Here is a 21,808-nt window from a genome sequence, read left to right on the forward strand (position 1 = left end):
GCATCCAATCTTTCTTCCCTTCTTTCAGCCTGTATGCTTCCTCTCCTCCAGACCTTATTCCCTCCCCCAACTTTTTCTTCCTCTCTCCCTGCCCTTTCTTTCTCCCTGCCTCCCTTTCTTTTTTTCTGTTTCCCTTCTTTCCTTCTGTCTCCCTGCCTGCCCCCTTTCTTTCTTCATGCCCTTTCTTTCTTCAAGCCGCCGCCGCCATAGGGGAACAGTCCCCAAAGCCGCTGCCGCTGCCCCAAGCTCTCCCTGCGTTGGGCCGACCAGCATTCCTCTCCCTGACGTCAATTCTGCCGTCGGAGAGGAAGTTCTGGCCCAGCCAGGCAGCAATTGGCTGGCCTGAACTTCCTCTCCGACGGCAGAATTGACATCGGGGAGAAGAAGGCTGATTGGCCCGGTAGATCACCAAGGCAAAGTGAGTCTAACACGGAGCCCGGGATGGGCTCCATCGACTCACTTTGCCTTGGCGATGTACCGGTCGATCGCGATCGACTTATTGGGCACCCCTGTTCTAGGGTAACATCGAATATTTTTAAGAGAGAGATCCAGCAGTATAGCTCATATTAGCACAGTGATCTCAAACCTGCGGCCCACCAGGTACTGGAAAAGTTGAAAGGGGACAAATTCAAAACGAACGCTAGGAAGTTCTTCTTTATCCAACGTGTGGTGGACACCTGGAATGCGCTTCCAGAGGGCGTAATAGGGCAGAGCACGGGATTGGGGTTCAAGAAAGGATTGGACAATTTCCTGCTGGAAAAGGGGATAGATGGGTATAGATAGAGGATTACTGCACTGGTCCTGGACCTGTTGGGCCACCGCGTGAGCGGACTGCTGGGCACGATGGACCTCAGGTCTGACCCAGCGGAGGCATTGCTTATGTTCTTATTTTGAGGCCCTCGGTATGTTTATCATAATCACAAAAGTAAAATAAAACAGTTTGTTGATCATATGTTTCTTTAGCTATAAATTACAATATTATTATTAAGACTTAGCCAAAAAGAAAGATTTATAAACTATAAAGAGTTTTACCTCATGCAAAATTGTCATTTCTTTAATAAGACATTAACTATTTTTTCTGAGGCCCTCCAAGTACCTACAAATCCAAAATGTGGCCCTGCAAAGGGTTTGATTTTGAGACCACTGTATTAGCAGTATCAACTCCCTTTTAGTAGATGACAATTCTGAATCATTTTGCATATTGCATCCTGAAACTTTATCAGCATTGTTATATAGGCTTGCATTAGCCATCTTTCATTTTCACTCTGTCAGGGAGGTGTGAATACCAGCTTGAAAAAATTCAAGAACTCAGTGTAAGGGAAGTATTTTCCACATGATGATTAAAAAGGCTGTAATGTAGAGATAATTTATCTAATTCTACTAATAAGTTTCCACATCAATAAATAGATTTCCAAAACTAGTCTCCTCCCAGTAATGGAGGAGCAGGCTGACAACCAGAAAAGTCACATTTAAATCTCACTTGTGCTCCTTGTGATTTTAGGCAAGTTAATTCATCCTCCAATCACTCAGATGCAATTTAGATTGTGAGCCCTTTGGGGAGGGACCTAACAAGAATATGTGGGACTATATTCCAGATAAGTGCTGTCGTGTATAATGTGGCAGGATCCTAGTACACTCCTCCCTCTATATTCACGGGGGTTAGGTACAAAGCAGGCCCGTGAATAAGGAAAAATTGCGAATAACTTTAGGACCTATTCTGACCTATCCCCGCCTCCATGACCTCTTCACTTACTTTTTAAAGTCTGGTGGTCTAGCGATGAAGCGGAGCAAGAGTAATCTTCTACACTTCCGCCCCATGCTGAGCTGTGAACAAAAATGGCTGACGTGAGTTTCCGCTGTTATCTCATGAGACCACGGGAACTCACAGCAGCCATTTTTGTTTGCGGCTCAGCATGGGGCAGGCACATAGGAAGATCGCTCCTGCTCTGCTTTACCACTGGACCACCAGACTTTAAAAGTAAGTAAGTGGAGAGGTCCGGGAGACGGGGTAGGTTAGTGAGATGAAAAACTGCGAATAATAAAAGTCACGAGTGCCGAACCCACAAATATGGAGGAGGACCTATACTTCAGAATTCAAAAATACAAAAATGTTTGTTAATCTTTTGTGTTTGTCTTTGGTTGAAAAGTTTTTGATGCTTTAACTGTGTTACCTGATATAATATAAATAATTTTAAATGCGATAAGTAAGACAACTGGTAGAATATAGATAGGGCAATATATTCTGCCATCATTAACTGAAAGACCTGACACCCCTCCTTTCTGTCCCCTATTCTTGAACAAAGAACCCTAGGCTTAATATCATCAACAAGGTTTATAGTACAAATATGTCAACTTGGGAAGAAAGAAATAGACCTGATTTACCCAGAAATATTTTTTTCCGGTAAGCACAGAATGGGAGAAAATTATTGATAAATCTGATCTCCAATTGTGTCAATCATGTTCTTTTTTTGGCTTTAAAATAAATCTCTTTGGGGGAGAGAAAATCAAGATGGCATCAGAAGCAGACGCCTGAGCGGGGAGCTCCGTTGCCTTGTCTGGCTGACGTGGCTTGATAATCTTTCCCGGTCAGGAGACATGGGGAAGAGAAAAGGAGCCCTCCGTTATAACCCTCCAGCGGCAGTAGCCCAGCAGCATTTGGTGCAGACAACAATTATGGAGTCTTTTTCTCATTCAGACAACCTTTCAATATCTACTTCGGAGGAGAACCTGACTACATCGGGTGAACCCGTGCACGTAGAGAGGGCGTCATAGAGCCCTGAGCAGTGAATGATACCACCCCAACCCGGAAATACGCTGGAGCAAGGAGAGCTGGAGCTGACGACTTCAAAGATGGAATCTTCAGACCCCGGCTTAGGAGAGAGCCCAGCACTTGTCCTGTTAAGAGAAGGAGTGTGGGGAAAGGACCAACAAAGACACGGCCCCAGTGCAGAGGTGAGAGGTGCTTCGGGAAGGTCTACCATACAGTTTGGGGTGTTGGAAAAGCCCGCAAAGATAGATTTGGAAGCACTATGGCAAGCCATATCTGTTATGGATGCCAATTTAAAACTATCTTTTTCTACATTATCAATTGACTATAGGACTATCTTTTCCAAAGTGGAACAACAGGGATTGACTATTACACAATTAATAGACAAAGTAGAGAAACAGGAGACAAAACTCTTTGAAATGAAACAAATAGAGACAGAATTGGTGAAGGAGAGATCATATATTTCAAGGAAAATGGAGAGTTTTGAAAATCAGTTAAGGAGAAATAATCTGAGACTTTTAATTTCCCTAAATCTCTAGTAATTGCTCCTATAGAGATGGTTAGGAAATATTTCAGAGAAGTGCTATCTATTCCACTAGAAAATTTACCTCCCATTGTCAGAGTTAATTACCTTCAGATAAATAATCGTGTAGGCGTTTTTTCTCCCAATGAAAATCAAGGAGATAAAAAGGTGGATATGGACTTAACAGCCTTCTGCTCCCACGGCTACCAAGGCCTCTTCTCACCCAGAACTAACCGAAAAGGAGGTGGCCTGGAACTTCTCTACAAATCATTTTTCGATGTCCAGCTCCTCGAAAAGGGTAGCCACACCTCACTAGAATATATGCTAGCCTCAGTCAACGATGAACTCCACCTTCACCCACTGGGTATCCTGCTTTTATATCGTCCATCTACCCCTTGAAACAAATTCTCCAAACTCGTCCTCGAGACCATAACAAACGCCTTCCTCAAATTTCAAAGATTACTGATCATTGGGATATCAATCTCCACCTAGATGACATCACCAGCAAGGATGTGACTGAATTTAATAACTTCCTCACCTCTCTAGGTTTCCCCCCTCCCCCACACCCTTTCCAACCCATGAAAAGGGGCACACACTAGACTTCATTAGTTTCCTTGATCTTACCGCTTACAAAACTTCAGCCGATGACACTCGCTGGGAACACATCCCTTGGTCCGACCACTTCTTAGGGGCTTTCTGTCTCCCCATTTTCATGTCGCATCTTGGGGCCCCACCCGTACCTCTAATTCCATTACTTTCTGCAAAAAAATTACGAGCGAATTGTTCTGGACCAAATTTCTCAACCAATTCTCCGCTCCTAAGCCTGTAGATTCAGAAATCAATTGGCATAACTGGGTCACCCTCTCCGAGTCCACCTACCACTCCCTCGCCCCACTATCCACTAAAACCGTCTCCTACTCCCGGAAGGCCCCTTGGTTCCTCCCATATCACAGAGAACTGAAGCAGAAATGTCGAGCTCTAGAGTGCAAATGGGAAAAATCTAAATCCCCTACAGATAGACAGTCCTGGAGGGTCAATATTAAGTTTTACAATACAGTACTAAAAAAAGCAAGGAAGAACTTCTAAGGTGACAAAATCTCCAGATCCAACAACCAGAGTAGTACATTGTTCAACATCTGGCACTCCTTAACTTCCAAAAATGACTCCACCTTGCTTCCCTCCTCCCCTCCAGCCGATGTTCTAGCAAAATTCTTCAACGAAAAGGTCACTACCTTAAGATGCTCCTTCCCACCTACAGTCTCCTACAACTCTCTGGTGCCCACCGACCCAAACCCTACCTTAACGGTCTCCAACCCTGTCCCAGTCGACAGATCCTGGACTGTCTTTGAGCACTTATCCGAATCCCTGGTCTTTAAACTCTGCCTCAAACTGAAATCCTGCAACTGTACCTTGGACCCATTCCCCTCCTACCCATACGAGAAAATTCCCGCACAGGCCATCTCATCTCTTACCAAACTTATAAACTCCGCCCTACAATCGGGCCTATTTTCCCCAGAAATGGGACATATTGCCTTGATCCCATTACTGAAAAAAGCTGACCTAGACCCTTCCACACCATCCAGCTATCGCTCAATAACAAACATCCCTCTCCTAACCAGGATGCTAGAGTCTATCATATCTACCCAACTCTCATCCTATTTAGAGAGATTCTCTATTCTCCTACCTTACCAATATGACTTGCGACCCAACTTCAGCACCGAATCCCTATTGACCTCTTTAATCTCAAGGTTCAACAACTTCATTCTCGTAATAAGTTCATGTTCTTCTACAATTTGACCTTTCTGCAGCTTTTGATGTTGTCCATCATGATATTCTAGTTTACCAACTCTCTGAGATAGGTATCAACTCCACAGTTCTAGACTGGTTCTCGAAATTCTTACGTTCCCGCTCTTACACTGTTAACATGAATGACACCTCATCCTCCCCCTGTAAACTGTAATGTGGAGTCCCGCAAGGCTTACCTCTATTTCCTATTCTTTTCAATATCTATATGTCCTCCCTGAAACTCCTCCATCTATCCCCCCTAGAAACACTTTACACTTATGCTGATGACATCCTTGTCCTCCTCGAGACCGACTCGAACCTCACTAACCTCTCTGAGAACATATCCTCATGGGCCCTCACCGTACAAATGAAACTGAACGAGTCCAAAACAAAACTACTTTGGCTCGGCCCAAAATTAGACCAACTACCCACCTTCATCCCACTGTCCTCTGGCTCCACACTGCAGCTTGAGTTCGCAAGCAAAGTTCTGGGCATCATCACTAATTCTACATTGTCCTTCAACGACCACCTCAATTCCTTGATAAAAAAATGGTTTTTCAGCCTTCACATGCTAAAGAAAGTGAGATTCTGCTTCCATAAAAAATACTTTGCTGTCCTTGTCCAATCTGGCTTGGAGGTAGGCTTCAGCGGGTGGTGGTGAACGGCACCCCCTCTGAAACGACGGAGGTGATCAGTGGAGTGCCGCAGGGCTCGGTCTTGGGCCCGATCCTGTTCAACATCTTTATAAGAGACTTGGCTGAAGGGCTTCGAGGTAAAATAACGTTATTCGCAGATGACGCCAAACTATGCAATGTAGTAGACAGGAGTGCAACGGTCAAAAACTCAATGTCCGACAATATGACGCACGACCTACTACTACTGGAGCGCTGGTCTAGGATCTGGCAACTAGGTTTCAATGCCAAAAAATGCAAAGTCATGCACCTTGGCAGCCAAAATCCATGCAAAAGTTACACCCTTAATGGCGAGATCCTAGCAAGGACTGTAGCAGAACGGGACTTAGGGGTGATCATCAGTGAAGACAAGAAGACTGCCAATCAAGTGGAGCAGGCTTCATCTAAGGCTAGACAAATCATAGGGTGTATACGTAAGGGTTTCGTCAGCTGTAAGCCTGAAGTCATTATGCCATTGTATAGATCCATGGTGAGACCCCATCTGAAATACTGTGTACAATTCTGGAGGCCTCATTACCGCAAAGATGTGCTGAGACTGGAGTCGGTCCAGAGAATGGCCACCCGGATGGTCTCAGGACTCAAGGACCTCCCGTACGAGGAACGGCTGGATAAGTTGCGGCTATACTCACTCGAGGAACGCAGAGAGAGGGGAGACATGATCGAGACGTTCAAATATCTCACGGGCCATATCGAGGTAGAAGAAGATATCTTGTTTTTCAAAGGTCCCACAGCTACAAGAGGGCATCCGTGGAAAATCAGGGGAGGGAAGCTGCACGGTGACACCAGGAAGTACTTTTTCACCGAGAGAGTGGTTGATCGCTGGAATAGTCTTACACTTCAGGTGATCGAGGCCAGCAGCGTGCCTGATTTTAAGACAAAATGGGATCGTCACGTGGGATCTCTTCACAGAGAAAGGTAGAGGAGGGTCATTAAGGTGGGCAGACTAGATGGGCCGTGGCCCTTATCTGCCGTCTATTTCTATGTTTCTAATCCATCATCCTTTCCAGACTGGACTATTGCAACTCTATCTACTTAAGCCTAACAAAGAAAAACCTTCAAAGACTTCAGCGGATTCAGAATGCCGCTGCTAAGCTTATCTTCGCAAAAAGTAAATTTGACCATGTCTCACCGCACCTGTCCAAGCTTCACTGGCTTCCAGTAATCTCCAGGGTCCACTTTAAAAGTGCCTGCCTAACTTTCAAGATCCTACACGGCATCCTTTCTCCCTTTATTCCACTTTCTTGGAATTCCTCAAATCCTAATACCACCAGATCCGCCCAAAAATTAAAACTATCCTTCCCCTCATTAAAAGGCATTTCCCATGCAGGAAAACTAGGGACCTCTCTTCCCTTCAGAATCACTGAGCTTTGGAACAACCTTACCTCCCCACTTCGTAATCTGAGCTCCCTCCAACTTTTCCGTAAACATCTGAAAACTTGGCTATTCTCAAAAATGTAATACTTCCTCCCTCTCTGGTATACTAAGCCCCTCTAAACATTCTTTATACTAAGGCCTATAACCCTTCATTGGAGTTCCTTTTCTGTCCCAGCTCCTGTAAACTGTGCCGAGCTCTATGATTGTGGAGAGGATGCGGTATACAAACCTAAGGTTTGGTTTAGTTTAGTTTAGGTTGTAACAGAAAGGAGAACTGTTGGTTACTTTAGCTTTGGAAAGTGATAGGGATTATATACTACGATTATATTTTTGGCACTTAAATGATCAGTTTTTGGGTTCTAAGATTCGTATATTTCCAGATATGTCTCAAAAATCCCAGAAACAGAGAAAGGAATTCTTGTCCTTGAGGCCAAGAATCCTGACCATGTTAAAATTTCCAGTAAAATGTTTTATTACCTGTCAAATCAAGAATTACCTTTTTTTTTTTTTAACCTAAACAGCTGGTAGCATTTGTCCAATCTAAGGAAAGAGGAATGTCCGTAACAAATGATATGTAATTTGCTGTACCGGCTTTAAGCATTGATAAGTGTTGCTGCTTTCAATATTATATGAAAATTTTAAGAAAAATTTTTTGATTTTCTTTCTTATTGTGGACTAAATAACTAAATAGAATTGTTTTCCTATTTTGACTACTTTCCTGATTTGAAATGTTTGATCTGTATTCAAGATGTGATATGCTTGATTGTTAAAATGAAAAATCATAAATAAAGAAAGAAAAAAAAATCTCTTTGGTATTATGACTATACAGCAAACTTATGACTATACAGCAAACTGTAGGCTTGGTGCTAATTAACCATGGCTTTTGTTTTTTATTTTAGGGATTTATTTGTGGGTTTTCAATAGCCACGGGAGCAGCCTCAAGACTGGTGTTGGGCTATGACAGCTATGGCAATATTTGTGGACAAAAGAATACAAAAATAGAAGGAAATATCAACAGTGGCCTGGATCATACCAACCACAAGTGAGTAAATCTTGCTGGAATGTAAAATGAACAGATGCTATAGTGGGTCATTGATTGGATCTTCTAAGGGTATCGCTTTATATTTTTAGGTCTTGCTGCACTAGCTAAATACATTGCTATGCTTACCAGACTTGCTTACTCTGAGATTGTTTGAGGATTGCTGTTTTCTTTGATATATTGTTTATCCCAGGACAAGCAGGCAGCCTATTCTCACATATGGGTGACGTCACCGACGGAGCCTCGATGCGGAAGCCCCGTAAGCAGACTTGCTTGAAGAAACTAGAAATTTTGAGTCAGCCGCACCGCACATGCACGAGTGCCTTCCCGCCCAGCACAGGGCATGTCTCCTCAGTTCTCAGTTTTCCACGGAGCCGAGAAGTCCATCTTTGACTCTGCATTTAACTTACTTACTTCGTGCCTTCTCTCACCGTGGTTTGTGTTATTTTTCTTCACGAATTGCTGTATTTTCTTTAATTTCTAGTTAAAAAATTTTTTTTTTCTTTTTTCCATTCGGCTGCCAGGACAGACTGCTCAGCCGCAGCCCAGGGGCTTCGACCTTGCAACGGCTGCTTTTCCTCCTATGTCCCGGCCAACAACAGGCTTTAAGAAGTGTAGCCAGTGTCAGCGTGCTATTTCTCTCACGGACCCACACAGTAGGTGCCTCAAGTGCCTTCGGCCACACCATCACCTGAAGTCGTGCGAGCGCTGTTCTATTCTTCAACCTCGAGCCCTTAAACGTCATCTACTTTCAGTGGAGAAGCTCTTTGAGATGGATTCGACCTCTTCCTTGACTCCGAAGCCGACCTCGGTCTCACCTTCGACCGAGAGTCCTCCTGCCTCTACTGCTTCGACCTCGAGCCTCATCAGACCTTCTTCGTTTGCAGCGGCTCTTTCCTCGACGACGTCTGCTGTATCTTCCCCTGTATCCTCAGGTCAGATAGCTCAGCAGACAGTTCCACCAGTAGTGATTAAGGTGCCTAAGACTTCCAAGTCGAAGACATTTCCCTCTGTGGAACCTCCAGCCAAAGCAGGTGGTCTGGTTTCAGACGCGGATCCATCCTTGCCGGCTTCTTTCCAGACCATGTTAGAAAAGCAATTCATTCAGTTCCTCACTAATATGGGACTGAAGCTTGTTACTCTAATCCAGCTTGGTGATCTTGCAGACTCCCGCGATGCCTATGCCTCAGTCTGAGCCTACACACTCTATGCAGGGAGCAGAGTATCTGCGAGTGTCTGGTCTGGCATCTATGCACGTGAAGCAAGGAGAAGATTCTTTGCAAGTGCCTCGACAGGAATCCTCACAAGGAGCAGAGTCTTTGAGAGTGCATCGAAGTTCCTCCATCAAGCCTCTGGAGCTTCGATCCACAGCTTCCAGCCCCATCCATTCCTTGGTGGCATCGACTGCTTCCATCTCCAGGGCAAAGACTCCTCGAACTTCGAGATCTGCTTCCAAGCACCGTTCTCACCGACGTTTGAGGCCTTCCTCGAGGCATACTTCCAGACATAGCTCTTCTTCCAAAGAGCATCCTTCTTCAACTCAGCCTCGATCTACACCTTCCAGTTCTACTAGACCACCGATTCCTCGATCGAGGTCTCCACTTCCAAATCTCAATGACTCAGTGGTTTTGATTGCCTCGTCCAAGTCTCCCTATTCTTTTGATGCCTTTTTCCTTGCCGAAGCTTCATCTTTGACCCAAGCTGCCTCGATGACCTTGAGTCCTTCTTGAGGCAAAGCATTGGTGGATCAGCTATCTTTCTCCTCTTTTCTTCGTCAGATGACTATTGACTTGGACCTTCAATTGGATGTTGGTTCCAAATACTCTAAGGAGTATATCGAAGTCATGCATCTTCCTCAACCTCCGGCAGAGTCTCTTAAGCTTCCTCTTCACAAGCTTTTGTCTCAGACTTTTACCAGATGCCTGGAGACTCCTTATGCAATTCCAGCTGTTCCAGGCATATTAGACTCCAGATATAAAACTCTCCATTGCAAAGGATTTGAGAATTCACAATTATCTCGCCAATCCCTAATTGTGGAGTCATCCTTGAAGAGGTCCCATCCTTCCAAGCTTTATGCTACCGTTCCTCCTGGAAGGGAAGGGAAAACTATGGACAAATTCGGACGTCGCATCTATCAAAATGCCATGATGTCCTCTAAAGTCCTTAATTACAATTTTCATTTTATCACTTATTTTGTGTTCCTCATTGCTCTTTTGCCTAAATGTATCACTTATTTAGATACTCAAAAGCACTTTGAATTTCAAGAAGTCATAGCTTCTCTATCACAACTCAGATTACATCTACTTCAGTCTTTTTCCGATGCCTTTGAGTTGTCTGCCAGGGTGCCTGCTTGTTCTGTAGCAATGCGCCGCCTTGCTTGGCTTCGTACCATTGACATGGATCCTAATCTTCAGGACCGCTTGGCTAATATTCCTTGTGCAGGCAATGACCTCTTCAATGAATCTATTGAGGCAGTCACCAAGAAATTGTCTGAGCATGAAAAATCCTTCGCTTCTATTGTCAGACCTAAACCAAAGCCAGCTCCTACCAAGCCTGCACGCCCTCCTCCTATTTACCAGAGGCGTTTTGCTCCGAGAGCGGCTCCTTACATTCGCCCTCCTCTCAAGAAACAGCAGAATCAGAAGCAACAGAAACCTCAACCTTCTGCTGCACCTAAGGCTACACAGCCTTTTTGACTGTCTAAAACAGAGCATAACCTCCACCGTTCTGTCTCTGTCCTATATTCCCCCTATTGAAGGTCGTCTCCATCATTTTTACCACTGATGGGAGACAATCACATCTGACCTCTGGGTGCTGTCAATCATCAGGGAAGGATACTCTCTTCACTTCTCTCAGATTCCACCAGAGCTTCCTCCAAGAGAGTATCCTTCCAGTCCATCCCAGACCGCCCTTCTTCAGGAAGCTCAAGCTCTGCTTCGTCTCCATGCCATCAAACCAGTTCCTTTGGAACAGCAGAACAGGGGATTTTACTCCCGTTATTTCCTTGTTCTGAAGAAGACGGGCGATCTGCGACCCATTCTGGATCTCAGGGCTCTCAACCAATTTTTAGTCAAACAAAAATTTTGTATGCTATCCCTGGCATCCCGGTATCCCCTCCTAGATCAGAACGACTGGTTATGCTCGCTGGATCTCAAGGAGGCTTATACTCATATTCCCATTCATCCGACCTCCTGCCAATATCTCAGATTTCGGGTGGGGAATCTGCATTATCAGTACAGAATGCTGCCCTTTGGCCTGGCTTCCTCTCTCAGTGTGTTCACCAAGTGCCTGGTAGTGGTAGCAGCAGCTCTAAGGAACCATGGTGTTCAGGTATTTCTCTACCTAGACGACTGGCTCATCAAAGATTCAACATATCAGAGGGTTATTGTAGCGACCCAACGGACTACGTGGTTTCTACAAAGTTTGGGATTCAAAATCAACTTTCCCAAATCACAACTTCAACCCTCTCAGAATCTACAATTCATCTGTTTTGGACACTATCCAACTCAGAGCATTTCTTCCGCAACAATATCTGGAAGCTCTCCTGCAACTCTGTCATACAGTGTCTTCCCGCTCCTCCATATCAGCAAGATACACGATGGTACTCCTAGGTCACATGGCCTCCACACTACACGTGACTCCTTTTGCCAGACTTCACCTCAGAATTCCTCAGTGGACCCTGGCATCTCAGTGGACACAGGTTTGTGACCCACTTTCTTGACACTTAGCAGTCACTCCTTCATTGAGACAGTCTCTCCGCTGGTGGATGCTCTCTTCCAACTCTCCGGAGGCTTGCTGTTTCAAATGCATCCCCCATCAGAAGGTCCTCACAACAGATTCCTCGACATATGCTTGGGGTGCTCATCTCGATGGTCTCCGTACTCAGGGCCACTGATCAGTCGGATTGTCAGTGTCACATCAATCTGTTGGAACTCAGAGCGATTTTCAAGGCTCTCAACGCTTTTCAACATCTTATTCATGACCAGGTAGTCCTCATTCGGACGGACAACCAAGTCGCCATGTACTATGTCAACAAACAGGGAGGGACGGGATCTCCCTCCCTTTGTCAAGAAGCTCTGAAGGTTTGGGACTGGGCAATCCGCCACAACACCTTCCTCAAAGCTGTCTACATCCAAGGGGTGAAAAATTGCTTGGCGGACAACTTAAGTCGTCTTCTGCAACCTCACGAATGGACACTTTATTCCTTGCCTCTTCATCACATTTTTTCACAGTGGGGAACACCTCAGATAGATCTCTTTGCAGCTCCCCACAACCACAAACTGCCTCAGTTCTGCTCCAGGATATATTCTCCTCTTCGCCTCAAGGCGAATCTCTTCCTCTATGCATTCCCTCTCATTCTCAAGACTCTTGTCAAGTTGAAGAACGATCATGCCACCATGATTCTGATTGCTCCTCGGTGGCCGAGACAACCTTGGTACTCCCTTTTACTTCAACTCAGCAGCAGGGAGCCATATCTTCTACCAGTTTTTCCTTTTATGCTTACACAGAGTCAGGGATCTCTGCTTTATCTCAACCTGCAGTCTCTACACCTGACAGCTTGGTACCTCTCAACATAACTCCTCTTCAGTTTTCTCAACCTGTAAGAGACATTTTAGAGGCTTCTAGGAAGCCTACCACTAGACAATGCCATCACCAGAAATGGACTAGATTTTCTACATGGTGTGTTTTTCTCATGATAAGGAGCCTCAACATTCCTCCTTATCTTCTGTTTTGGACTACCTTTTGCACTTATCCACCTCTGGCCTCAAGTCTACATCGATCCGAGTGCATCTCAGTGCAATTGCTGCTTTCCATCAGCCTATTGAAGGGAAACCACACTCTGCTCATCCGGTGGTTTTCAGATTTATGAAAGGACTTTTCAATGTCAAACCTCTTAAACCGCCTCCAGTGGTTTGGGACCTCAATGTTGTTCTTGTTCAGTTGATGAAGCCTCCATTTGAATCAATGTCTACGGCTCATCTAAAATATCTCACTTGGAAAGTGGTGTTTCTCATTGCTCTCATTTCTGCTCGAAGAATCAGTGAACTGCAAGCTTTAGTTGCTGATCCACCTTTCACTGTTCCATCATGACAAGGTGGTCCTCCGTACTCATCCTAAATTCCTCCCTAAAGTGGTTTTGGAATTTCATCTCAACCAATCCATTATTCTTCCAGTGTTCTTTTCAAAGCCTCATTCTCATCCTGGAGAATCAGCTCTTCATACTCTGGACTGTAAGCGTGCTTTGGCTTTCTATTTGGAACGTACCAACCCAAACAGAACTGCTCCTCAACTTTTTGTCTCTTTTGATCCAAACAAGTTGGGACATTCTATCTCTAAACGTACCATCTCCAACTGGATGGCTGCTTGTATCTCTTTCTGCTATGCCCAGGCTGGATTACCCCTACAGAGTAGAGTCACAGCCCATAAGGTCAGAGCAATGGCAGCTTCAGTAGCTTTCCTCAGATCTACACCTATTGAGGAAATTTGCAAGGCTGCTACTTGGTCCTCGGTTCATACTTTCACTTCTTCCTGTTGTCTGGATGTTTTTCCAGACGGATGGCCTTTTGGCCAGACAGTATTACAAAATTTATTCTCCCACCATCCTATTCTGGTTAGCTTGGAGGTCACCCATATGTGAGAATAGGCTGCCTGCTTGTCCTGGGATAAAGCACAGTTACTTACCGTAACAGGTGTTATCCAGGGACAGCAAGCAGCTATTCTCACAACCCACCCACCTCCCCTGGTTGGCTTGTCTGCTAGCTATCTGAACTGAGGAGACGCGCCCTGTGCTGGGCGGGAAGGCGTATGCGTGGTGTGGCTGATTCGAAACTTCTAGTTTCTTCAAGCAAGTCTGCTTATGAGGCTTCCGCATCGAGGCTCCGTCGATGACGTCACCCATATGTGAGAATAGCTGCCTGCTGTCCCTGGATAACACCTGTTACGGTAAGTAACTGCTATGTGAAAGAAGGAAGATGGTGTCTGGTGCAGTGGTTCCCAACCCTGTCCTGGAGGAACACCAGGCCAATTGGGTTTTCAGGCTAGCCCTAATGAATATGCATGAAGCAAATTTGCATGCCTATCACTTCCATCATATGCAAATCTCTCTCATGCATATTCATTAGGGCTAGCCTGAAAACCCGATTGGCCTGGTGTTCCTCCAGGACAGGGTTGGGAATCACTGGTTTGGTGTATGCTGCGGTGCACTCAGTAAATTTTGTTTTTCTTAATATATACGCCCCGGTCCAAGATCACCCAGATTTCTTCAAAGAGCTGCAGCTGGCGTTGGTTGAATTTGATTCTTGTTCTATGATATTAGGAGGGGATTTTAATCAAATTCAAGACTTATATATTGATAGATCATCTTCTTGCAAACCCTCCAAATCCAGGTCTTTCACAGCTCTTCATGCTTTAAATGATGCCTTCTCCCTTGTAGATCCTTGGCGCTTGCTTCACCCGAAAGGCAGAGAATACACACATTTTTCACCTCCACATAACACGTGCACAAGAATTGATTTCTTTCTCTTGTCCTCTTCTCTTATTCAAGATCTTACCAATACTATTATACATCCAATCTCTCTCACAGATCACGCTGCCATCTCTTTATATATATCCATATCTGCCCCACGTAAAGAATCCCCCTCTTGGCGACTGAATAACACCTTACTCTTAGATGAGGAAATTGTTGAAAAAATCAATTCTTTTACTGTGGAGTTTTTTGAAATTAACTCTAAAGATCCTGAAATTTGTCCTTCAATTGTCTGGGAAGCATACAAAGCAACCCTCAGAGGTGAATTGATCAAAATAGCTTCTTGGAAAAAGAAACAGTCTATGAGAAAGGAAAAAGACTTAGATAATTCTATTAAAGCCTTAGAATTACAACATATGTCTAATCACCTACATGACCCAACTACTTTCCAACGTATCCAAAATCTTAAATATGAATATAACACTTTGGTTTCATGTACAGCCCGACGTGATATCTTCATTTCCACCTCTGGTCACTACATGGGAGATAATCTTATGGGTCGCCCTTTGGCTAGATACCTTAAAACCAAATCCAAAAGACTACATATCACAGCTATTCAAGATCCATCAGGTCATTTAGTCAAAACCAGATCTTTAATTTCCTCTCAATTTGAAAATTTTTATGCTTCTCTATACCAATCCGAATCTACTGCTCCTGAATCAGATATAGATTCCTTTCTTACCTCCTTAACCCATTCGTCCATATCGGACTCTGTTAAATTGGAACTAGATTCCCCAATAACTATATCAGAAATTGAAACTGCCATATCTTCTTTACCCGCTGGGAAAGCCCCAGGCCCAGACGGCTTTACTAATGAATTCTTTAAACAATTCCGAGCCCTCTTAGCGCCTTACCTTCTTACATATTATGATTTCCTCCACTCCACTCCGGACAAACAATTCAATTTCACTGAGGCCACAATTGTAGTAATCCCCAAACCTGTTAGAGACGCCACCTTGGTTAAAAACTTCTGCCCTATTTCTCTCCTTAACTTAGATTATAAGATAATGACAAAACTACTTGCATTAAGACTTACCAAAGTAATCCTGTCTCTCATACATAAAGATCAAACAGGGTTTATTAAACAAAGATATATAGGAGATAACCTACGTCTCTTTCATTATATTAACGCTCACGCTAAAACAATGTCAGACCCTGTAATAGGCCTAGCTATTGATGCTGAAAAAGCCTTTGACCGGGTGGAGTGGTCTTTTCTTTTCCGTGTCCTGAAGTGGTATAATTTTGGCTCATTCTTCACGGATTGGATAGAAACGCTATATCGCCAACCCACAGCTCGTATTCTGATTAATAACTCTTTATCTAATAAATTTTCCCTTCACAGAGGTACTCGACAGGGCTGCCCTCTCTCACCATTGCTATTTAATTTAGTGTTGGAGCCCTTCCTTTCAGCTATCCGACAATGCCCCTTAATTAAAGGCATACCCTCCTCTAATAGAGACTTCAAATTAGCAGCATATGCCGATGATGTTTTATTCTTTCTTAGGAACCCTCTAGTCTCTCTTCCTCACCTTATTCATATTGTCACTCAATATTCCCTCCTCTCCGGTTATTCTGTCAATTGGGAGAAATCAGAGATCTTCCCTCTGAACGATAATATTCTCCCCTCAGATCTAGCTCACTTTCCCTTCTCATGGTCGCATGAAGCTGTGAAATACTTGGGGATCTTAATACATAAAGATCCGGTTCATGCTCAAGATCTTAATATATCCAAAGTCAAAAATATAGTTCTAAATACTACATCTAGATGGTCTCCACTTTTTTTATCCTGGTGGGGTAGAATAACATCCATCAAAATGACTTTGGCCCCTCAAATTAATTACATTCTCTCTATGCTTCCTCTTCTATGCCGAAAGTCATTTTTTCAATGGCTAAATAGGAAGCTATCTGAATTCATTTGGAACAAGAAAAAACCTCAAATTGCTCTCGCCAAGCTGAAAGCCTCTAAGATTAACGGTGGTCTTAACTTTCTGGATTTTTATCATTATTATATTGCTTCACTAGCTAAATATGGTGCTTACTGGCTCACTGACTCCTCTCTCCAAGATCCTCCTGCCTGGTTTGAAATGGAGTGCTTTTTATGCAAGCCTTTACACACCTCCTGCCTACTAACGATGTTAATTCCCAGACACTTGAGAAGGTACTCTTTGTTGAGTTCAACGCAACATGCTCTTCATCTTTTAGATAAATTGGCTGAGATCTCAATTTATGATAGTCCACTCATGTCCCTTTGGAATAATTCTAAAATCCAAAACCATGGTAAATCCCTCTCATGGAAACGATGGCAGCGGGCGGGCCTATGGTTTGCCCATCAATTGTCTACTCCAACTGTGTCTGTTCCTTTTGATGCAATTTGCTCTACATACTCGCTACCTCCTTCTGTTTATTCACAATGGCTTTCACTCACTGAAGTGCTGTCTTCTGTGCATATACGTTTTGACTTCATGACTTCCATCCATACTATTCGTCATTGGTCTGTACTGTCTCTACTAAAAGGCAAGGCGATATCTCTTTTTTATAGTATTTTAAGAGATCACTCCTTCACTTTTTCTCCCCACTCTATGAAACACTGGGAAACTATACCCACCACTCCGCTTTCTGACATTGATTGGGAACTTTTCTGGTCTTCAACAAATTGCCCACTTTTATCTTCTAGAGTCTCACAATCAATGTTCTTTATTATGTGGCATGCAGTATGGACTCCAATTCGCATGTGGAAAGCCAACTTAAAACAAGACTCTGTTTGCTGGAACTGTTTAAAAGAAGTGGGAACTCTTGACCACATGTTTTTTCACTGTACGCTAGTCCGCTCCTTTTGGACTCGCATTTGGATCACCATACAATCTATTACTAACTGCTCGGAAGAGATCTCTATGGACATTGTAATCCTTCGCTCTCAACATCCCTGCTTTGCACAATCAAATTGTCCTCCTAAACTCATTGATACCATGTTTGTGACTGCTCTCATGCACATTCTGAAAAATTGGAAATCATCTTCATTATTAGACTATACTTTTTGGTGGAACTCTCTGTGTATGTATCATAGATTTGAATCCTATGCATATGAGAAAAAAAATGCATCCAGAACCCCAATGAACTTGAAGCTTAACAAATCACCTTGGTCATTCCTGGATACCTATGTACGTTCTGCTCCGTAGACACTCCTGTCTTCCTTTTCTTTCCTTTTCCTTTCTACTTTTTCTTCCTATTCCCCCCCCTTTTTTTTTTTTGTTGTTCTCCCTCACTTTTTTCTTATATATTCTTCACATGCAGTTCTAATAGTAGGAACCTTTCTTACTGTTATGTTCCTCTATAGTTGAATATAGATTTGTAGGTTCTTTATACAGAAAGCTTTATTTTAATCTTATGTTTTTGAACTGCTTCCTGTATTTTCTAAATATACTCAATAAAAAAAATTATTGAGAATGAAAAAAAAAAAAAAAGGAGCATAAATTGACATATAACCACTGACATGCCCATTCAGCAAGTGTTGCCATCAAGGGTGGCACCTGTTTACACTTATATTAATTTCTGGTAATTTTTTTGTTTGTTTCTCATGCGTTTTTCAGTAGTAGCTAAAGGCAAGTTACATTCAGGTGCAGTAGGTATTTTCCTGTATATGAAGGACTTACAATTTCAATTTGTACTTGAGGCAATGGAGGATGGAGTGGGGTACCTGGCACTCAAAACCATGCTTGTCCAACCTGCAGACCATAACACGGCCCACCAACTTTATTTATTTGGCCTCCAGAAGCTCCATGAAGTCCTCTTGACTGCACCCCTGCTTTCATACTGCAACTGGCCTAACTGTGTGCTTGAGCTGTGCAGCACCGGAATTTGAGGCAGTTCCTGCGGTTTCAAGTCTTGTGAGATTTGATACCTGAGACTAGCCTCAACTTCCAGCGCAGCACGGCTCAACCTCGTGCTAAAAAACTAGTCATGGTAGCGAAGCAAGGATCTTGTTGGACTTCACAGAACTTTTGCAGCAGGAAAGCATCCCAATAGAAGACTTTTGCTGCAGGAAAGTTATTGGACTTCACAGAGGTTTTGTAAACTTTTGCAGCAGGAACGCAGGGATTCTGGTAGAGGACTTTTTGCAGTAGAAAAGCAGACCATTTGTAGCAAGGATCTCATCAAAGCAGCTGAAGCCAGGTGAGGAGCAGGAGACCAGATGAAGGAGGGGGGGCAGAGGTGCACATGTGAGATTTTCTTCTTTTTGCTTAGGGCTTGTTCTGATGAAAATAGGATACAGAAGCTATATTTGCTCCATCTGCATGCAGGCTAGATTTGGTGGGGGAAAGAGATGGGCAATGTTGAATGGGCTGGAATAGTTGCATCGTTAGTGTAGCTGGTGGAGATCCCTGGACCATGCCAGCGGAAGAGTCCTCTTTGGAGTCCCCTGAGTAGTCTCATTTCCACAGCAGTCAGAAGAGGGGTTCCAGCTGCTGATTCTGGCATCCCCCACCCTCCTATGCATGCTCAGTCCAATTAGCACTCCTGCGCAAGTGTGCATAGGGGTTGAATTGAGCATGCGGGGAACGATTGTGCTACCTCCATTAAAATTTTGGGAATTTCATTAGATCGTTATCTAACTCTGGACGAACATATTGACTTATTAGTCAAAAAATGCTTCTTTGTATTGTGGAAGCTTCGGACTATTAAAAAATATTTTGATTTAACATCTTTTAGATTGCTGGTACAGTCCTCGATATTAAGTATCCTTGACTATTGTAAAGTAATCTATTTGGGATCTTACAAGAAAATTTTCAAAAAGATTAAGGTTAATTCAAAACTCAGCTGTCCAGTTGATCTTTGGCCTGAAAAAACATGAGCATATTAGCCCTTATTATTGACAATTACCGTATTTGCCGGCGTATAAGACGACTTTTCAGTACCTTAAAATCCTCCCCAAAGTCGGGGGTCGTCTTATACGCCGGGTACTGTTTACATGCCCTTACTTTACATTAGAGAGCTGCACGGGGACGCCCCTAGGGTCGCGGGGATCCCGTGGGGACGCCCCCTAGGGTCGCGGGGATCCCATGGGGATGCCTCCAAGGGTCGCGGGGCTCCTGCGGGGCTGGATGTACTCAGTCTTCTGGATGTACGCGGCTCTTCTTCTCCCTACCTTCTCTGCTTGCAGCACAGAGCCGAACGGAAGTCTTCCCGACGTCAGTGCTGACGTCGGAGGGGAGGGAGGGCTTAAACAAAGCTTAAACAAAGCCCTCCCTCCCTCCGACGTCAGCGCTGACGTCGGGAAGACTTCCGTTCGGCTCTGTGCTGCAGGCAGGGCAGATAAGGAGAAGGAGAGTAGCCTCGCGGTTCGAGTGGCTACCAAGGGAGAGGGGCGGCCCGCCCTGCCCCGGTTGCAGCACAGCCGGCCAGGTTCCCTTACTTTTGTGGCACTTCCCCGACCGACCGATAACAGCCCGGGTCCGACAATCCTCCCTGCCCTGTAGCCGCGAATCTAAATTACCTTCTTACAGCAGCTGTAAGAAGGTAATTTAGATTCGCGGTTAAGGGCAGGGAGGTTTGTCGGACCGGGGCGGTTGTCGGTCGGTCGGGGAAGTGCCACAAAAGTAAGGGGACCTGGCCGGCTGTGCTGCACCCGGGGCGGTAGAGAAGGTGTGCGGAAGAAGGGGTAGTCTTATACGGCGAGTATATAACAAACTCTATATTTTAACTGTAAAAGTTGGGGGGTCGTCTTATACGCCCAGTCGTCTTATACGCCGGCAAATACGGTACATTGGTTACCAATAGAGGTAAGAGTCTTGTTTAAATTCTCTTGTATCTGTTTCAAATCTCTATTTGGCTTGGCTCCAGTTTACCTTTCCTCTCACTTTGAGTTGCATCGGTCCATCAAGTCTACTCGAAGTTCTCATTTATTCACCTACCCAACATTAAAATCTTGCCAGTATAAGAGAATTTTGGATAGAACACTTGCATTTCAAACAGGCAAAATGAATGCCTGATTAGGCGAAATTATTTTGCATGCTTTGTCTTATTACTCCTTTAGAAAACTGGTGAAGACCTATCTGTTTGATAAATTTGTTACTTGATATCTCTTTGTTTTCATTGCTTGTATTTCTCTAGTACTTGTATCTTCACAGATTGTTCAGTTCTCTTTTTGTGAACTGCCTAGAACTGTGTGGTGTGGCGGTATAGAAGAATAAAGTTATAATTATAATGATCCACTGTTATCATATACTTGGGAGATATTGTTACAGGTAGCTTGTTTCTTAAGTTTATTCGCTAGAAGCCGACTAGCCTTATTATTATACTCAAAGTATTCCTGATGCACTTTTTGTAAAGATTCACCTATGGAGGCTAGCTCTAAATCCGTTAATTCCAGCTCTAGTTCTGCTATGCAAATTCTATCGCCCTCTCGTATTGTACCCTCTCGAGCCCCTTGGTGTAGGAGCTGAAGTTCAGTTTTTAAGGCCATTTCTCGTTCAAGCTTCATTTTGCGGACATAGGCCTGGAGAGCAATAATCTTCCCCCTCATGACTGCTTTACAACTCTCCCACACAATGCAGAGTATCATATCAGCACAAGTCATTCAATTCCAAATATTCTTGTAAATCTTTAGCCAGTTCCACATCAACCCATTGCCCAACCACATATCAATTCTGGAGTGCGTATCATATACCCGGGAGTGGAGCATGAATCTCGTACAGTTGGGTGATCTTTTCTCCAATAATCTATTAATCCCCAATGTTTCATCATTATATGGAGCTACTCCCTTTCTTTATCCGCATATTGAACAGATAAAGTGGTATTGTCCAGGGATGGATCCAGTGTAAGGTTGTAATCACCCCTCCCCCTTCCCTCAGCTTGCTGTTCAAACAATTCATCTGTTTCCTGAAAAAGCTTCCCTGCTGATCATTGGGAGTGTAAATATTAACTAAGGTAAATTGCTCCCAACCAAGAAGCATCTGAAGTAATAAAAACCTTTCCTTCACATCTTTAATCACCTTAGTGTCCTCAAACTGTAAGGTATTAGCAAACAATAGCCTCACCTCTTTAGATTTCTTTTGCTGCTCATTAGAGGCCAAATACACGGTTGAATATTTTTTATGTCATACCA

General features: G+C 43.9%; 1 protein-coding gene across 5 annotated transcripts in view; it reads left to right on the plus strand.

Moving 5' to 3' along the window:
• The window catches only part of SLC44A1 (solute carrier family 44 member 1), a 269,831-nt gene that overhangs the window by 117,519 nt on the left and 130,504 nt on the right, over positions 1 to 21,808 (plus strand). For all 5 annotated transcript variants that reach the window (XM_033918433.1, XM_033918422.1, XM_033918450.1 and 2 more), the window contains exon 3: positions 8,041 to 8,183. In XM_033918433.1, coding sequence (XP_033774324.1) covers positions 8,041 to 8,183 — 143 coding nt within the window. The remainder of the gene's footprint in view (positions 1 to 8,040; positions 8,184 to 21,808) is intronic.

The sequence above is a fragment of the Geotrypetes seraphini genome, chromosome 1 (assembly GCF_902459505.1).
Source record: "Geotrypetes seraphini chromosome 1, aGeoSer1.1, whole genome shotgun sequence".
Classification (NCBI taxonomy): Eukaryota; Metazoa; Chordata; class Amphibia; order Gymnophiona; family Dermophiidae; genus Geotrypetes; species Geotrypetes seraphini.